Source organism: Geotrypetes seraphini, chromosome 3, assembly GCF_902459505.1.
Source record: "Geotrypetes seraphini chromosome 3, aGeoSer1.1, whole genome shotgun sequence".
In the NCBI taxonomy this organism is placed as follows: domain Eukaryota; kingdom Metazoa; phylum Chordata; class Amphibia; order Gymnophiona; family Dermophiidae; genus Geotrypetes; species Geotrypetes seraphini.
Window position 1 is genome coordinate 19,126,608 of NC_047086.1, and position 19,181 is coordinate 19,145,788.

At 40.8% G+C, this 19,181-nt stretch overlaps 1 protein-coding gene across 4 annotated transcripts in view; it reads left to right on the forward strand.

The window, feature by feature from the left end:
• The window catches only part of ASCC3 (activating signal cointegrator 1 complex subunit 3), a 938,401-nt gene that overhangs the window by 320,164 nt on the left and 599,056 nt on the right, over positions 1–19,181 (forward strand). For all 4 annotated transcript variants that reach the window (XM_033936490.1, XM_033936487.1, XM_033936491.1 and 1 more), the window contains exons 11-13: positions 3,762–3,926; positions 9,484–9,660; positions 16,347–16,418. In XM_033936490.1, the coding sequence (XP_033792381.1) occupies positions 3,762–3,926; positions 9,484–9,660; positions 16,347–16,418 (414 nt within the window). The remainder of the gene's footprint in view (positions 1–3,761; positions 3,927–9,483; positions 9,661–16,346; positions 16,419–19,181) is intronic.

Below are 19,181 nucleotides of genomic sequence, written 5' to 3' on the forward strand. Positions count from 1 at the left end.
GGGATTAGTGAGTAGAGGAGTCCCTCAAGGTTTGGTGCTGGGGCTAATCCTGTTCAATATGTTTGTGGGCGACATTGCTGAAGGGTTAGAAGGAAAGGTTTCCCTTTTTGTGAATGATACCAAGATTTGTAACAGAATAGACATCAAGGAATTAGTGGAAAACATGAAAAAGGATCTGCAAAAATTAGAGGAATGGTCAAATATCTGTCAACTAAAATTCAATGCAAAGAAATACAGTGTAATGCATTTGGGGATTAGTAATCGGAAGGAGCCATATGTGCTGGGAGGTGAGAGGCAGATATGCACGGATGGGGAGAGGGACCTTGGGGTGATAGTGTCCGAAGATCTAAAGGCAAAGAAATAGTGTGACTAAGCGGTGGTTATTGCCAGAAGGATGCTAGGCTATATAAAGAGAGGCATAGCCAGTAGAAGAAAGAAGGTGTTGATGCCTCTGTACAGAACATTGGTGAGGCCCCACTTGAAGTATTGTGTTCAATTTTAGAGACCATATCTAGCAAAGGACAAAGAAGACTTAAAGCGGTCCAGAGGAGGGTGCCGAAAATGGTAGGAGGATTGTGCCAAAAGACGTATGATGAGAGACTGGAAGCCCTGAATATGTATACCCGAGAGCAGGGGTGTCAAAAGTCCCTCCTCGAGGGCTGCAGTCCAGTCTGGTTTTCAGGATTTCCCCAATGAATATGCATGAGATCTATTTGCATGCACTACTTTTATTGTATGCTAATAGATCTCATGCATATTCATTGGGAAAATTCTGAAAACCCGATTGGATTGTGGCCCTCGAGGAGGGACTTTGACACACCTGCCCTAGAGGAAAGGAGGGACAGGGGAGATGTGATTCAGACATTCAAATACTTGAAGGGTATTAACATAGAACAAAATCTTTTCCAGATAAAGGAAAATGGTAAAACCAGAGAACATGATTTAAAGTTGAGAGGTGGTAGACTCAAGAGTAATGTAAGGAAATTCTTCTTTTTGGAGAGGGTGGTTAGTGCCTGGAATGCACTCCCGAGGGAGGTGGTGGAGATGAAAACGGGGACAGAGTTTTAAAAAAGCATGGGATGAGTACAGAAGATCTTGAATCAGAAAGTAATGTTATATATTGAAGAACTAAGGCCAATGCTGGGCAGACTTGAACGGTCTGTGTCCGTATATGGCCGTTTGGTTGAGGATGGGCTGGGGAGGGCTTCGACAGCTGGGATGGTTTAGATGGGCTGATGGAGAATTTAGTAGATGGAACCTAAGCACAGTACCGGGTAGAGCTTTGGGTTCTGGCCCAGAAATAGCTAAGAAGAAGGAAAATTGAAATTAAATCAGTAATTTAAAGAGAGGGTAAGGTTGGGCAGACTGGGTGGACCATTTGGATCTTTATTTGCCATCATCTACTATGTTACTATGATATTAGGAATTGATTATCAGTTAAAAAACAGAGGATAGGTTTGAATAGTTATTTTTCTCAATGGAGGAGCGTAAAGAGTGGAGTGTACTGGCACTGTTGCTATTTAATTTATTTATAAATTATCTAAAAATTGGAACGACCAGTAAGGTGATTAAATTTGCAGATGACACTAAATTGTTCAAAGTTGTTAAAATGCATACAGATTGTAAAAAATTGCAAGCAGACCTTAGGAAAATGGAAGACTGGGCATCCAAGTGGCAGATGAAATTTAATGTGGACAAATGCAAAGTGATGCACATTGGGAAGAATAAACCAAATCACAGTTACCAGATGCTAGGATCGACCTTGGGGGTTAGTGCCCAGGAAAAGGATATGGGTATCCTTGTAGACAATACGATGAAACTTTTCATCCAGTGTGCAGCAGCGGTCAAAAAAGCAAGCAAGATGCTGGGAATTAGTTAAAAAAAGAGATGGTTAACAAGGCTAAGAATGTTATAATGTCTCTGTATCACTCCATGGTGCAACCTCACTTGGAGTATTGCGTTCAATTCTGGTCTCCTTATCTCAAGAAAGATATATCGGTACTAGAAAAGGTTCAAAAAGAGCAGCAACCAAGTTGATAAAGGGGATGGAACTTCTCTCGTATGATGAAAGACTAAAAAGGTTAGGGATCTTCATCTTGAAAAAGAGACAGCTGAGGGGAGATATAATTGAAGTCTACAAAATCCTGAGTGGAGTAGAACGGGTACAAATGGATCGATTTTTCATTTTGTCAAAAATTACAAAGACCAGGGGACACTCGATGAAGTTACAGGGAAATACTTTTAAAACCAATAGGAGGAAATTTTAAGCTCAGAATAGTTAAGCTCTGGAACGCATTGCCAGAGGTTGTGGTAAGGATGGATAGTGCAGCTGATTTTAAGAAAGGTTTGGACAATTTCCTTGAGGAAAAGTCCATAGCCTGATATTGAGAAAGACATGAAGGAAGCCACTGCTTGCCCTATATCAGTTGCATGGAATATTGGTACTCTTTGGGTTATGGCCAGGTACTAGTGACCTGGATTGGCTAACATGAGAACGGGCTTCTGGGCATGATGGACCGTTGATCAGACCCAGTAAGGCTGTTCTTATGTTAAATACCTATGTGGCATAAATGCACATGAGGCTGACTGCAGTTTTCTCATTGAAAATGATTGATGTGAGTTCCTATGAAAATCTCACAAGACTACCACTGAAATTTGAGTCAGCCATTTTCAGTAGAGACCACACAGGCAGGATTATTATAGGAGCACTCCTACCCCAGCTCACCATTGGACCATTAGGGCTGTAAGGTAGGCCTGGGGAGGAGTCTACATTGGGTTTGAGGGGGAGTTTGTCTTTACAATGGCAGTGAGTGAGTGGGAGTTTCCAGATTGAGGGGAGGCGAGGACTGGGGGCAGAACCAGCCATAGCAGGACATGTAAGGGAAGGGAGAGAATGGCAGAAAAGTGGAGAATGGCAGAAAAGTGGAGAGAGAGGGAGTATAGGCCTATATATAAACCGAGATTTAAGTTTTTATGCCTTTTTAGGCCAAAAAGATCTATTTATATTTGAGTATATAGAACTAATATAGCACATTTTACATCATATAGCTGTGTATAATGTGCAGTATAAAACCCTCTTTACTTAAAGACAACTATAGTTGAAGACATTCTACTGACCTGTCCTGTGGCCAGCCTTTCTTTCTTTCTTTCTATATATTTATTTTATTTTTAAAATTTCTTCTCCACTTAAAAGAAAAGGAGTACTTAACCTGTGGTGCCCATGCCCCCCACGAGTGTGGAAAAAGATTAAAAGAGGTTTGAAGAAGGATCTTAATATTTGAGACAATTTATTGAAACTTTCTAGACAGATCGAAGGCAGTTATTGATAGTTAATAGTTAGCACAGTTAGTGGCTAACAGTGCCATAGGGTTCAGTATACTAGTGCAGTGGTTCCCAACCCTGTCATGAGGACCACCAGGCCAGTCAGGTTTTCAGAATAGCCCTAATGAATATGCATGAGAGAGATCTGCATATAATGGTGGTGCCAGGCATGCAAATCTGCTCCTTGCATATTCATTAGGGCTATCCTGAAAACCCGACTGGCCTGGTGGTCCTCCAGGACAGGATTGGGAACCACTGTACTAGTGGACATGTAGTTTAAGAAGGGAGCGCAAAGATTTCATTATCTTTTTAAAGGAGTGTAGATAGCAAAAAAAGTTAAGAACACCTGTTTTAGATGCTGATGACATTGTTGATGCCAATAAATGAAATTGCTTAAGTTTTGTCTATTTGATAATTAAGCCTTCTTAACTTCCTAACAGATGCTGGTGACTACCCCAGAGAAATGGGATGTAGTGACGAGGAAGAGTGTGGGCGATGTTGCTCTCTCTCAACTCGTGAGGCTCCTAATTGTTGATGAAGTGCATCTACTACATGAAGACAGAGGACCAGTGTTAGAGAGTTTAATAGCGCGCACCTTACGCCAGGTAAGAAAAACATATTAACAGCAAGGGAATTTTACCTTTATGGAAAAGTGTAACAAAATATATACTGCAATATAGACAAAGATACCATCATTCTGTGTGGAAAACACATCAAGTGATTCCACTTCTTCTGAAAGTGGTGATATTTCTGCTTTATATTAGATGAGTGAAATACTGGAGAAAGATGTACATCAGAATTTAGAATAAGTTAGTTCACTGGTTCCCAACCTTGTCCTGGAGGACCACCAGGCCAATCGGGTTTTCAGGCTAGCCCTAATGAATATGCATGAGAGAGATTTGCATATAATGGAAGTGAGAGGCATGCAAATCTTCTCCATGCATATTCATTAGGGCTATCCTGAAAACCTGATTGGCCTGGTGGCCCTCCAGGACAGGGTTGGGAACCACTGAGTTAGTTGATAAACAGAAAAAATGACCTTTACTACAGTGTTTTAAGCTTACGTACGTGTCCAAGCATATTTGGCCTGAGTGGAGGTCTTCTAGGGAAGAGGTTCAGGTAAGATTTATAGTTGTATGCATATTTTATAAAATGTTATTTTTATTAGCAAATTTGCTACACTATTAATTATATACCAAAGGAGTGTATAATCATAGACTAGCTAGAGAAAAAAAACTGTAGGTAAAGAGTGTCTCATCAAGGCTACCAGCTGAATTGGCTCATTCATCAGATGCCTCCTTGAAATAATGGATTCTGAATGCTGCTTTAAATCTTGACATTGTAGGCTCACGATGGAGGTGATTGTTGAGGTAATTCCAAAGCAAGACAACAAATATGTAGCTAGTGGACTTCAGACTAAGTATTTCATTGAAAGAATATCAGTTGAGAACTCTGGCAATCCCAACTCCCTATTTCTGTTCAGCTTCCATTGAAGAGAAATGCAGTGCTGGAACATAGTCATTCTTTTACATCTTTTAATCTCATTGTTGTCTAAGCAAGATGGCTGGTAGAGACAATCTATTTGTTCATGCAGTTTTCAATTAATCATCAACTCTCTGAAAATGAGCATTCACTCGTGGGATTTTCCTTGGCTGATCCATCTGTTTGGCAACAGAAAATAAGAAAGCTTACCTGTAATGACGTTTTTTTTCTGAGACAGCACAATAAATCAGACACCTGTTAGGCTTCTAAACTCTGGAATAGACTTGGTTGGGGGAATTGTGAAAAAATTGCTGCATTTATTGGCTCTATTAAATAGAAGTAGAAAAAAACCTGATGGCTACCTATCAATTAAATACAATCTATAGAACCACCAAAATATACCAAAATGACACTGGAGGTAATTCTTTTCTCTTTACTTCTTTTTAAAATATTTTATTAATTATAAATTCTAGAACGGGAACAAGCCTCAGAATATTGAGTATAAAATTTCACCCATTCAGGGTTCTTTCAAAGAGAAAGACACTTCTTTTCTCTTACTCACACTCACATCACTGGCTTGAGCCCATCCTCCCTACCATCTTTCTAACATTAAGTATAATTTTTTTTATTTTTTATTATTTCTTCAATGATTTATATTAAAACTACTATTTAATACTAAAGGGACTATGTAGTTCATTAATACTAAAAACTATTTAGACCTCACAGTTCATTTCAGAGACTCTGGACCGACAGAAAGTGCACTAGTGCAAAGTGTACTAGTGCTTTAAAGTGCCATTTCAAAAAGTGCATATGTGCTGTGAACTTTTAAACCTCATAGGGCTTAAAGTACTTAGCTTTGTTCTTTAAGAACCAGGACCGTTGCTTGCTACTCTCAGTCCAACTCTCAGTCTTTTTGCAACGCTTATCTGGGCTACAGACGAATTCCTCCTGTACCGTCCCCTTGGGTTTTTGCAGCCCAAATGCATGACCTTGCATATCTTAGCATTAAATTTTAGCTGCCAAATTTCAGACCATTCTTCATGCTTCACTAGGTCTTTCTTCATGTTATTCACACCATCCTGGGGGTCTGCTCTATTGCAGATTTTGATATCATCCACAAAGAGGCAAATCTTACCCGACAGCCCTTCAACAATATCTATATAATAAAACCGTAGGCGACGCATGCGCAGTCTTATCGGCGTGCTTCCGTGATCCGTATGTCCGTGGCCGCCAAGACTGCAGCATGCCCCGCGCTTACTACGGCCCCACGCGAAGCTGACAAATTCCAACTACCCCCTCCTCTCCCGCAACAACCACTACCGCTCATACACTCCTGCAGGAAAAAAAAACTCACTGCTTGCTCACACATTCAAAACAAAATTGACTACGGCGCTGCAGAAGTCAGCTCTTTGCAACGGCCCCACACTCGCGGTCTCGCTGGGGTTTTTCGCGGTGGCGGCTCCTCTTGCGTCCGGCCCTGTGTACTTACTAGACTCCCCCTTCCCGCAAAAAACGTTACCGCTCCTGTTCAAAGCGGTCTGCTGAGGTTCGCGGCCGGCTGTAACGAACCTCGCAGGCCGCTCTCCACATGATAGCACGTTCCCTCTGACGTAATCGCGTCTGAGGGAACATGCTACCAAGTTGGAGAGCGGCCTGCGAGGTTCGTTACAGCCGGCCGCGAACCTCAGCAGGCCGCTTTGAACAGGAGGAACTGCCACCACGGGGATCGTGAGAAGAGCCGCCAAAAAAAAACCTTCAGCCACAGCAGGCCAGCACGCTGGAAAGGAAGTGGGAGGGGCCGAACGGAGCAGGGCAGCTCACGGTAAGAGAAGGGAATGGGGTGTGGGGGAAAATGCTTCTACTGCTTCAGCAGGGACCTGGAGGGGAAGGGAAATACCGCTGCTGCTTCTGCAAAGGAAAGTGGGGGAGGGGGGGAAGAGAAGGGAATGGGGTGGTGGTGGGGGGAAATGCTGCTACTACTACACAGGGATTTGGAGGGGAAGGGAAATATCACTGCTGCTTCTGCAAAGGAAAGTGGGGGGGGAGGGGAGAGACAGAAAAAAATACAGACAGACAAAGGAGGCTAGGGAAAAATTGCAGGAGGGAGAGAGACAGAAAGAAAGGAAAAAGAGACAGGAGCAGGGAGAGAGACATAAATAAAGACAGACAGCCAGTCATATATTCTAGGACCCCGTTAATGTAACGGGCTTAAACACTAGTTGTGTATAAAAATGTTAAAAAGAAAACATGCCAATCGGTTGTTTTTATGCTTTATTCTGCTGTGTGCAAATAACTTAACTTCTATCAGATTTGTTCCTTCTCAGTTTTCTTGTTAGTTTTGGCTAATCATGTGTTGGACCGATTGTGTCAGCATAACTTCTGGAACTCTCTAATGTGCCGTTAAGAAATGGAGTGTGTTCAATATCATTTGCACAGTAGCAACAGTTTAAGGTGTTGAGAAACAAAAGCTGATGAATTTTGATTGATGAGCATTTAAAAGATGGACTGCACAATGTTTATTGTTTTTAAAAGATGAACACCCACATGTTAGCGGTGGATTCTGAACACATCTTATTGTCTATGTATAGGTTCATAGAGAAAGCAGTTGGATAACATGAGCATTTTTTTCTGAAACCCAGCAAGGACTGAACTTGACCTTAATGTTTGTGTCTTTAAGGACAACAACAGATGCAGCTTTCCTTAAGCCTTCAGTTATGTGTTGTCTTCATTTTGCTAAACGTTATATGCTCTGTGCAGTAACTTTCCTCACTTGCGTATGATGCTTATTCAATATATGAGGTCTTACAATTAAGGTTGCAAACTCATCCTAGAAAAAGTGCTACATACCTCATTGCTGAACATCACTACTGTCACCTTCGAAGTATTCCCCTTTGGAAGCTATGTCAGTGCCTAGTCTACCCTTCAAAGCAATTTTGGAATTCTTTTTCTGGAATGCCCATCAGAGGTGCTGTTGATGTCCTGAATGTTATCAAAATGTCGTCTTTTCAATATTTCCTCTATCTTCGGGGGGGAAAAAGTAATTGGGGGCCAGATCAGTTGAGTAGGCAGGGTGTTCCAGTACAGTTATTTGTTTTCTGGCTAAAAATTCCCTCACAGACAGTGACATGTGAGCTGCTGCATTGTCGTGATGCAAGAGCCGTGAGTTGTTGGCGAAAAGTTCAGGTCATTTTAGTTTCATTTTTTCATGCAGCCTTTTCAGCACTTCCAAATAGTAAACTTGGTTAACTGTTTGTCTAGTTGGTACAAAATCACAATGAACATTCCTCCTGATATCAAAAAAGGTTAGCAACATCATTTTGACTCTTGATTTGAACTGGCGGAACTTTTTTGATTGTAGAAAATCGGCTGACTTCCATTGTGTACTTTGACGCTTTATTTCAGGGTCATATTGGTACACCCGTGTTTCATCACCAGTGATAACATGGCCCAAAACATCATCTTGCTTCTCCAAAAGGTCTTATTGAAATTTTAAAGTTTCTTGAAAAAGAGACATTTAGAATCCTTTTTTTCATATTGATCATACTGTGAAGTTTTACAATCCATTCTACGTTTATAAAGGCGTTTTAGCGTCCATATACTTATAATGGGCGCATTAGCGTTTAGCTCGCGCTAAAATGGCTAACGCGTCTTTGTAAAAGGGGGCCTTAGCTTAAACACCCAACAGAGAGTCTGCCCTTTCACATGTGGCTTCTTCAGGGGTTAGTGTTTCATTCATTTACACAGACAAACAGCCAATAGATTAAAGACTAAATAGTGTAGCAGCGTTCAAGCTAACATTCTGTTATAATTCCATTACCAAAACTGTATGATAACTTAAGGTTTTGAATTTGGGTGGAAATATATATTTTTTCTTTGGTACTTTTGTAACTTTAGATACTTTCCTGTGTAATTTAGTTTTGCCCTCAACCAATCAAATGAGTTTCCCTTACTTCCTATGGGGAAACTCACTTTGATATACGAGTAATTTACATAGTAACATAGTAGATGACGGCAGATAAAGACCCGAATGGTCCATCCAGTCTGCCCAACCTGATTCAATTTAAATTTTTTTTTTTTTTCTTCTTAGCTATTTCTGGGCGAGAATCCAAAGCTTTACCCGGTACTGTGCTTGGGTTCCAACTGCCGAAATCTCTGTTAAGACTTACTCCAGCCCATCTACACCCTCCCAGCCATTGAAGCCCTCCCCTGCCCATCCCCCTTGGTTTATGAGCATGCTTCTGGAACGAATTATGCTCGTAAACCAAGGTTCCACTGTATTCACATTCCCAATTTCGTATCAGAATGCAGTATAATGTGTTATTTCTTTAAAACGTAATAAAAGGCTCTGGTAACGGACGTAGTGATCCGTAATGGAAAGGCTCGGTCCCATAACAAAATACACAATTTCCTCTGATTAAGTGATATACTATTAAAAGACATTTGAGCACCAGAGTCTTCCTTTGCTGTTTGTTTGTCTGTTTTTAGAAATTGCCAGAAATGTAACCTTACTCCAGCTACTGCATATGCACAATAAAATCAGTACATTTTCCAGACAAATTATATGGAGGAATAGAGTATTGTCAAGGAAAATACATAGCATTTGTAATATTCCATTTAACAGTGGTAAGAATAAAAGTAAGATTCAGGTTTATTGGATGCTTTTTTCTACTCCTTTCACAGGTTGAGTCTACACAGAGCATGATAAGAATTTTGGGTTTATCTGCTACTCTCCCCAATTATCTTGATGTTGCTTCGTTTTTACACGTTAATCCTTTCATTGGACTTTTCTTCTTTGATGGACGCTTTCGACCAGTGCCATTGGGACAGACCTTCATAGGAATTAAGACAACTAACAAGGTAAATTAAAATAATAGAGGACTATGATCTGATGTAAATATAAGTAATTTCTTTTAAAAATGAATTTCTTCAGTTTTTTTCACTTCTGCGTGAAAGCAGGCCACCATGAAGTATTTGTAAAGCTTTCATTAACTGTAACTAGAAGTTGTACTACAAGTGTACTACCCATCTTGTCCCCATCTGTATATCTGCACTTGTTCCCTTGACTACATGGAAAGCTATATTGTATTTTAGAAAATTGTTAGCATTATGATCTGTTATTTGAATGGAAAACAGAGATGAAAATGTTATAATGCCCTTGTACCACTCTATGCTACGGCCATTGTGTAGTTCTGGTCGCTGTATCTCAAAAGAGATATAGCGGAATTAGAAAAGGTACAGAGAAGGGCAACAAAAATGGTAAAAAGGATTGGACGACTTCCCTATGAGGAAAGACTAAAGTGACTAGGGCTCTTCGCACAACATATAATTAAACTCTGGAATTTGTTGCCGGAGATTATAGTGAAATCAACTTAGCGGGGTTTAAAAAAGGTTTGGATAATTTCCTAAAAGAGAGGTCTATAGGCCATTATCAAGATGGCTTGGGGAAATCCACTGCTTATTCCTAGGATAAACAGCATAAAATCTATTTTATTACTTGGTTTCTAGCTAGGTAATTGAGACTAGAGAGTTGCACGGGGACAGAAATCAAGCCCATCCCCGCTGGAATCAAGCCTGTCCCCGCTGGATATCAAACTCATCCTCACTGGATTCACTAGAGGTAGGTCTTGTCAGACAAATCTGATCAAGTTCTTTGACTTGGTGACCAGAGAATTGGATAGAGGATGTGCGCTAGATGCGATGCATTTAAATTTTAGCAAAGCCTTTGACAGTGTTCCACACAGACGTCCAATAAATAAACTGAGTGCCCTCGGTCCCAAAGTGATGGGCTGGGTCAAGAACTGGTTGAGTGGAAGGCGACAGAGGGTAGTGATCAATGGAGATTGCTCTGAGGAAAGGATGGTACCAGTGGTGTGCCTCAAAGTTCTGTTCTTGGGCCTGTTCTTTTTAACATTTTTATAAACGATATTGCTGAAGGGTTGTTGGGTAATATTTGTCTCTCTGCGGATGATACCAAAATCTACAGTAGAGCAGACACGCCGGATGGTGTGAATAACATGAAGAAAGACTTGGCGAAGCTTGAAGAATGGTCTGAAATTTGGCAGCTAAAATTTAATGCTAAGAAATGCAAGGTCATGCATTTGGTATGCAAAAACCCGTGGGAACGGTACCGTTTAGGGTGTGAAGAACTTATGTGCACGACAGAAGAGAGGGGTTTGGGTGTGATTGTATGTGATGATCTTAAAGTGGCCAAACAGGTTGAAAAGGTGATGGCGAAAGCTAGAAGAATGCTGGGTTGCATAGAGAGGTATGGAAAGTAGAAAAAAGGAGCTGCTTCCTTCCTGCTTTCTAGCTACACGTCTTCGCAGGGCCATAGGCCCTGCATTTTACACGTGGCTGACCCAGAAGCCTTCTAGTTTAAAGGTAGCTCTGACGTCGGAGGGAAGGCTTCCAGGTCAGCTACTGATGGTGTGTTTGGAGCGCTGCACACTGCTTGGTGGAGGGGTGATTGTGGCTGGAGGGCAGGAAAAGGAGGCGCCATAGGTATTGGAACCCCTTGAGGTGCCTCCTTGGAAATCTTCTTTCTAAAAGATAGGAACATTGGTCTTGATACCTGTCCTGTTAATCGGTTAGCCTGATTTCGTTCTCAGACATGCCTATATGGTCAGATGTCTTGTTTACGTCCACTGTCTAGCACAGTCAGGGAGGAGAATAGATTTAATGCCTGTAGCATAACAATTACAGTATAAGTATTAAATTCTAGAACTGTTGATGCAGGCTGTGCAGAAGTAGGTGACTTGTTCGTTTCCATCTCGTTATGCATTACAATGAGTTACGTGTTCATCATATCTTTACTGTGCAGAACAGACTTGTGTTGTGCCAGGGAGAATCCCCATGTCCCCTCTCTTTTTTGTACACACTCTGGGGCTGACTAGCAACTTTGATACAGGCTGAGGAGATCCAGTACATCCCAGAGTGAGGGGAGGTGGAGAATAAGAATATATAAATTAGAGTCTCTACACACTTTACAGTCAAGGAGGAAAAAAACCTGTTGGTCAAGATTGATGTTCCAATATACTAGAAAAAAGATTACCAAGGTAAATAATTTTATTATTAGACTTGGTATACACTCTTTTACAAATGGTTTACATCATTAAAAATAGTAAAATTGTTAGAAACATAGAAACATGATGGCAGATAAAGGCCAAATGGCCCATCCGCAGTGCGCATTATATCTTTCCCTCTTTCTAAATTGATCCACAGTGCCTCTTCCTTGCCCTGCAGATCCTGCAATTGTGTTGCTTTAATTTGATCTTTAACATATAACACTACTCCCCTGGTATAACTACATCCCAGTCATGGTTATAGCCCGGTATAACTACATCCCAGTCATGGTTCTCCGTAATCGCCTCTATATCTAACTTCTCTTCTTCCATCACAGCTTCTAGATCCAGAATCTTGCTTCCCATATTTTGAGCATTAGTATATACTGCTTTCCAGATATTGCCCCCTTTTCCCATCCGTGTAGAGGTATTCAGTGATTTACTTACTTGAGAGCTTATACTCGCCCGGGAACTTTGATCACCCTACCCCATCACTTCTAGTTTAAAGCCCTCTTCAGTAGATTAGCTAGCCTGCTGGCAAAGACACCTCTTCCCTTCTTTGATAGATGCACACCATCCCTGCTCAGCAGGCCTTTGAAAATCATCCCATGGTCCAGGAAGCCAAAACGCTCTCGACGACACCATCCACGTAGACAGGCATTCATCTCCAGGATGCAGGCTTTTCTGTCCTGGCCTTTACCCTCATCAGGGAGGATAGACGAGAATACCACTTGCGCACCTAGCTTCACCTTCTCTCCCAGAGCCACAAAGTCACTTTTGACACATTTGCATGGGTACCTGTCAGTATCGTTAGTGCCAATGTGGATGAGCAGCATCGAATAGTAGTCATCAGGCTTGATGAGTCTCGGCAAGCTCTCCATAAAATCTTGGATTTTGGCACCAGGTAGACAGCATACTTCTCATGACATCATGTCTGGGCTGCAAATGGATGCTTCTGTACCCCCCTCAGAATGTAATTGCCAACTACCACTACCTTACGCCTCCTAGTGGTCAAGGATCCAGTAAGTTTTGGGATCTCAAGTTTAAAATTTATTTAAAATTTCTTATACCGCCTAATCAAACCTTCTAGGCAGTGTACAAAAATGTTAAAACCATCTATTAACTAAAATATAGTTTAAAAACACACAACAGCACTAGGGAAAATACTTTAGAAGACAAAAAAAAAAAAAAAAATTACAAACAGACAAAAGGGAAAGAAGGGCTAGAACTACAATATGTAAAAACAAGAAAACATGTAAGTGAAAAAAACAATAGGGAGGGGAGCAGGTATTAACAATCCTTCTAGGTACTAGGTCGTCCTTAAAAGGACAGGTAGGTTTCAAAAGTGTCAAGGAAGAGAAATGTCTTTAATTTCGACTTAGTCTGTTCGTGTAAGTTTTTCACATATGTAATTTGGAATACTGTTCCAAAGAGAGGGGGCGCTAACAGAAAAAATTGTAGACCTTAATATATTTATATGTTTCAGTGATGGGATAGTAAGAAGGTTTTGAGCTGTAGAATGTAAAGCCCTTGTAAGGTTATAAGGGATAAGTAGGTTATTAATGAATTCTGGCTGGTTGTTTTCTCTAGTTTTAAATGTTAATAAAAATTTTTTATAGGAGATTCTGTGTTGTATTGGCAACCAGTGAGCTTTACGTAAAAGAGGGGTGACATGGTCAGATTTTTTTGCATTAAATAAAATTTTTACAGCAGTACTTGTACTAATTGGAGTCTTCTTATTTCCTTTTTTGTTGTGCCTTTGAAGAGGGCGTTACAATAATCGATACATGAAACCACAAGAGAATGAATCAAAATGTTTAGGGAAGCAGGCTCTAACAGTTTAGATAAAGATCTTATCATACGCAATCGATAAAAGCAATGTTGAACTACTGTGCTGATATGTAAATGGTATGTGAATTTACTTTCAAATGTGACTCTTAGTAACTTTAGTGAAGATACCACTTTGATAGGTTGAGTTTTGAGCTTAAGGGAAGTTTGAAGGGAGAGTCTGTCTTTGATGGGGAAAATCATTAGTTTGGACTTATCAACGTTCAAAGAGAGCATATGTGAGTCAAGCCAAACATTAATTTTTTTCTAGTTTTTGATTAATGAGAATTATTTCATTTGTATTATTTATATCAATCGGATGAACTAGTTGAACATCGTCTGCGTAAGCGAACGTTGTGAAATCGAGATTGTCCTAAAGTTAAAAGAGGGGCTAGGAAAATATTGAACAGTAAGGGAGACAGAATCAAATCTTGTGGGATTCCATATTCTGTTGTTATGGAATCTGAGAATGTTGTATTGAAGACTACCTTAGAGGACCGATCAGTAAAAAAAGAAGAGAACCAGTCCAAAACTGTGATTCCTATGTCTTGTAAACGTGACAGGAGAAGTTTATGATCTATTGTGTCGAATGCTGATGAAAAGTCTAACGAAATGAGAAGAACAGACTGATGGTGGTCAAGATGGTAAAGGATCTTAGTGGTCAACCCGATGAGTGATAATTCAGTGGAATGATGCTGATGGAATCCAGTCTGATTTGGTTGCAAGACTTTTGTTTGTTTGAAATCTGAAATTTGGCGAAAGATGATTTTCTCTGTGAATTTGGCCAGGAAAGGTATATTTGCAATTGGTCGATAATTAGAGGCATCAAATGCACTCAAGCTTTGATCCTTGCTCTCCTTGGGATACTCTCATCTCCTCCACTTCCAGGACAGCATACCGGTTCTTCAGTTCAAGGGCAGTGTTCCATAATCTGAGTCCAACTGCCTTCCCTCCGTTGAGAAAAGATTCCAATCATACATACAGACACACAGAAAGATCAGGCAGCCTGCCTGTCAACCTCCCGCAGCCAACCAAACAGTGATGGCTAACCGGATTGGAAAGCCAAGGCTTTTTCAGCAACATCTTAAAATGAGTAAGAGATTTTTCTGCACAAATGTGATCCAGTAAAGAATTCTATAGTGAGGGTGCCATGAAATAAAAAGCAGCTCCCCTAGTGAAATCTAAATGTGCCTGCCTTGGGCCTGGGATTACCATTATGTTTGAGTTTAAGGAGCGAAACAAGCATAAAAGGTTATAGGGAACAGTTGCAGAGGAAAGATATAAAGGTACACCTAAAGTAAATGAAATGCCTATTTATTTATTTAAAAAAATTTCTTACTCATCCATTCCTAGACAGTTTACAAAATTCAGTCATAAAATGCAGACATATACAATAATTTTGTACAAATACACAATAAAGGCATCAGTTTCTTCAGAAAAACAGTTATCTGACATTGCTACCCACATATCAGCAGAAATATTCTCCATGAACCAGAAATAAGCAATCATTTAAATGCTTCCATGATTAAGGTGGTTTTTAATACCTTCTTAGATTTTTGAAAATCCAAGAGGGCTCTTAATAGTCCAGTTAGATTGTTTAATAAAGTCACTCCTGCTAAAGAGAAAGCAGATGCTCTTATGCTTTCATAATGTACTTCTGAAAAATCCGTCAATGACAATCGTGTCATCCCCTCAGACAGTAAGGTTCTGAGCGGTCAGTAGAGTATCATTGCCTGTGCTAAGTGCCATGGAATGCCCTGATGAATAACCTTAAATACCAACACTATTGTTTTGAAAATAATTTGAAACCTTACAGGCAGCCAATGAAGCTTTTTTTAACCATGGTGTAATATGGTTAAACTTTCTCACATACAGATTAAGCGTGCAGCAGCGTTTTGGATCATCTGTAGGGCCTTACTCTGTGCTGACACAATCCCCAAATAAAGGGCATTACAGTAATCTAATTTTGCAACGATTACTGTCTGAACCACTATTCGAAAATGGTACACTTGACATCATCGACTTTAACCTACTCAATAGTCGCATTTGAAAGAATATAGATTTCACTACAGCTAGTACCTGATCTTTCATACTCAGAGTACAGTCTAACCCAGGGGCCTCAAAGTCCCTCCTTAAGGGCCACTATCCAGTCGGGTTTTCAGGATTTCCCCAATGAATATGCATGAGATCTATGTGCATGCACTGCTTTCAATGCATATTCATTGGAGAAATCCTGAAAACCCGACTGGATTGCGGCCCTCAAGGAGGGACTTTGATCCCTGGTCTAACCAGACTCCTAGTACATCAATAATAAAATCTTAAATTTTGTCTTAAAAATTGGTGGCAGCCAGGGGAGACGATAAAGTAATGGAGAATAGTGATGAGTCCCAGAATATATCTGTACAGATAAATCTGTGTTTTGTCCTAAAAGTAATGAGATTGATTTATTAATTGATATACTGCTATTGACAGCCAGATATTAATGTTTACAATATAAACAAGTTATAGGAAAAAAATATTACATCAGTAAAAGACAAATACAAAACTAAAAGATCTTAGTGTAACAAATAAATTCAGCACTTGGTGTGCTTTCTTTTTAAGTTTTGTTTCAATTACAAGAATATCTGTGATAACCCATTGTTTTTCCCTACACAGGTGCAGCAACTGCATGACATGGAAGAAGTATGCTATGAAAATATTTTGAAACAGATCAAAGCTGGACATCAGGTATGTTAATTTATGTATAGTATAGCTGTCTATCTAGCATTTGAAATTCTGCTACAGTGCATTTGCTAAAGAGACTTGACAGACTTGATTTGCAAATTTATTTCCAGATTTAAATATTGCATTGTGTTTGAATTTCTACAACTTCAATTAAGGGTATAAAGGCATTAGGTTATGTCTCTCGCTCCTTTTTAAACATCTTTTACTTCTATTTGAAACAAACTACCAGTTGAGATTAGATCTACCTTTTCTCTTTATGTCTTTAGAAAATATGTGAAGACTTTTTTCTCAAAAAATTGTTCTATAAAAGTTATTCTATTTGAAGAAACTATTATAATCTCTTATTGTGTAAAACGAGTCGAGCCTCTTGTCTGGAGGATGATTCGGCATATAAACTGGAAGACTGGATTGGATTGTGGTGTATCAGGATATTACAATTATTTTTGCTATTTTTTTCTGTAGCGCTGCTGTGTTAGTAACATACATAGTAGATGACGGCAGATAAAGACCCAAATGGTCCATCCAGTCTGCCCAACCTGATTCAATTTAAATTTTTTTTTTTAAATTTTTCTTCTTAGCTATTTCTGGGCAAGAATCCAAAGCTTTACCCGGTACTGTGCTTGGGTTTCAACTGCCAAAATCTCTGTTAAGACTTACTCCAGCCCATCTACACCCTCCCAGCCATTGAAGCCCTCCCCTGCCCATCCTCCACCAAACGGCCATACACAGACACAGACCGTGCAAGTCTGCCCAGTAACTGGCCTAGTTGAATATTTAATATTATTTTCTGATTCTAAATCTTCTGTGTTCATCCCACGCTTCTTTGAACTCAGTCACAGTTTTACTCTCCACCACCTCAGACGTCACTGGGACCAGCGTACCCAACCTCTGACCACCCACCTATTGGAGCTCAGGGCCATAGGGAATGCCCTCGAAACCTTCAAACAGGCAGGGCAGTACTCACCCAAACAGAAAACCAGGTGGCCTTGCATTATATCAACAAACAGGGAGGGACAGGGTCAACCTCGCTCTGCAAGGAAGCTTGCCACATGTAGGAGTTCTCCAACTCCATTCAATGTCCCATCCAGGCAACTTACCTCCCGTGGGAGCAGAACGACCTGGCAGAAAGACTCAGCCACCAGCTGGATCCCGATGAGTGGTGTCTCAACCCAGCGGCGATGAAGAAGATCTTCAGCACCTGGGGCACACCGAGCATCGACCTGTTTGCAACCGAACCGAACTCAAAATACTCGACCTTCTGCGCAAAGAGATCAACCCATCGCCGTCTCAGCCCCGACGGCCTGTCTGTGAGTTGGAACCACGGACTCTTATATGCCTACCCGCCACACCTAAGTCCTGCAGAAGATTCTTCAGGACAGAGCAACGGTGATCATGATTGCCCTGTTCGGGCCCCTGCAACCATGGTTCCCGTTCCTGCTAATTGACTTTATAGATGTGAAATGAAAAGATGACTTTCATATACAGAAACAAACATAAGTGAAAGGATATTCCCAGCTTTTGGATGGTTGTACTTCACAAAGTCCTCTAGGACGCTCTTGAATTTTATGCAGTGTCTAACTGCAAAAAAGGTGACATCTCATATTGAGGTGACATCTCATTACAGTCTTGATATTTTTTTTTTTATCGTCTTCTGCTAGCAATGTGGGTATAACATACCTGAGTTGTGTAGTGTGTTCATTTTAATTATGGTGGGGTTTTTTTTGTCTTAGTCCCTTCTCTTTTGGAAAGCAGCTCAGTGACAATCAACCTGTGTTGGGCCATTGTGTCCTAAACTTTAATTTATTATCGCCTGGGGATTTCTCTTTCCCCTTTATTTGATATACCCCTTTCCCCAATTAAGCTCAATCATTACTGTAACAGTACAAGGATAGGAGCCACAAACTATGACTGCCTTCAGAACTTTACTTGTGGCTCCCTAGGTGTCACTATTGAGCAGTTGCTTGAGACATGCACCTCACAGAGGCTGTGAACACTTCCTGAACAAGAGCAAATTTAGTGCAAGGCTGAGCCCAGATCCTTCACATGGCAGTGCACAATACAGTAAAATCTGAGCTAACTGGCATTCAATTAACCGGCACTGAACCAACCGGCAAAAAGATTGTCTCCCTCGTTCCTAAGACAGTGTCCAAAGTGCTGCTCCTGACCCAATAACTTCCCCTTTCTCCCTCCCTCCAGCCGCAAAGGCATCAGCAGCACCACAAATCTGCCTCCCTCCAGCTCCTGAAGCATCGCGGCAGCCACCAATCTCCCTCCTACCGGTCCTGACAACCTCCCTCCCTCCCTCACCGATGCGTCAGAGGAAAGGCCCAGCTTTTTTTTTTTTTAATGAGCACAGGTGTTAGTTTATTTATATTTTAAATTTTTATATCTACAACTAGGCAGTTATACACATCCAGTATCTGTCCCCATTAAAAATAATAATCATTTAAAAAGTTGTGCCGGACCCCCCCCCTCCCCCAACAATGGCCCACACCCCCCCAACTTAAAAAAAATGGCAGGAGGGAAGCCCATACCCCTCCTGCCTTGGCCTCCTGGACCCACACCCCCCTGAAATTGAAGATCAGAAAGAGGGATGGCCACTCCCTCCTACCACCGGGACTCCATCACGAACCCCTGAACCTCCACCCAAATATCTCTGGGGCATTGCCGCGAACCCCCAGTTTCCCCCAAACCTCTAAATTGAATAATAGCAGGAGGGATGCCCATTCCCTCCTGCTACCGGGGCCTGACCATGAATCTCTGAAC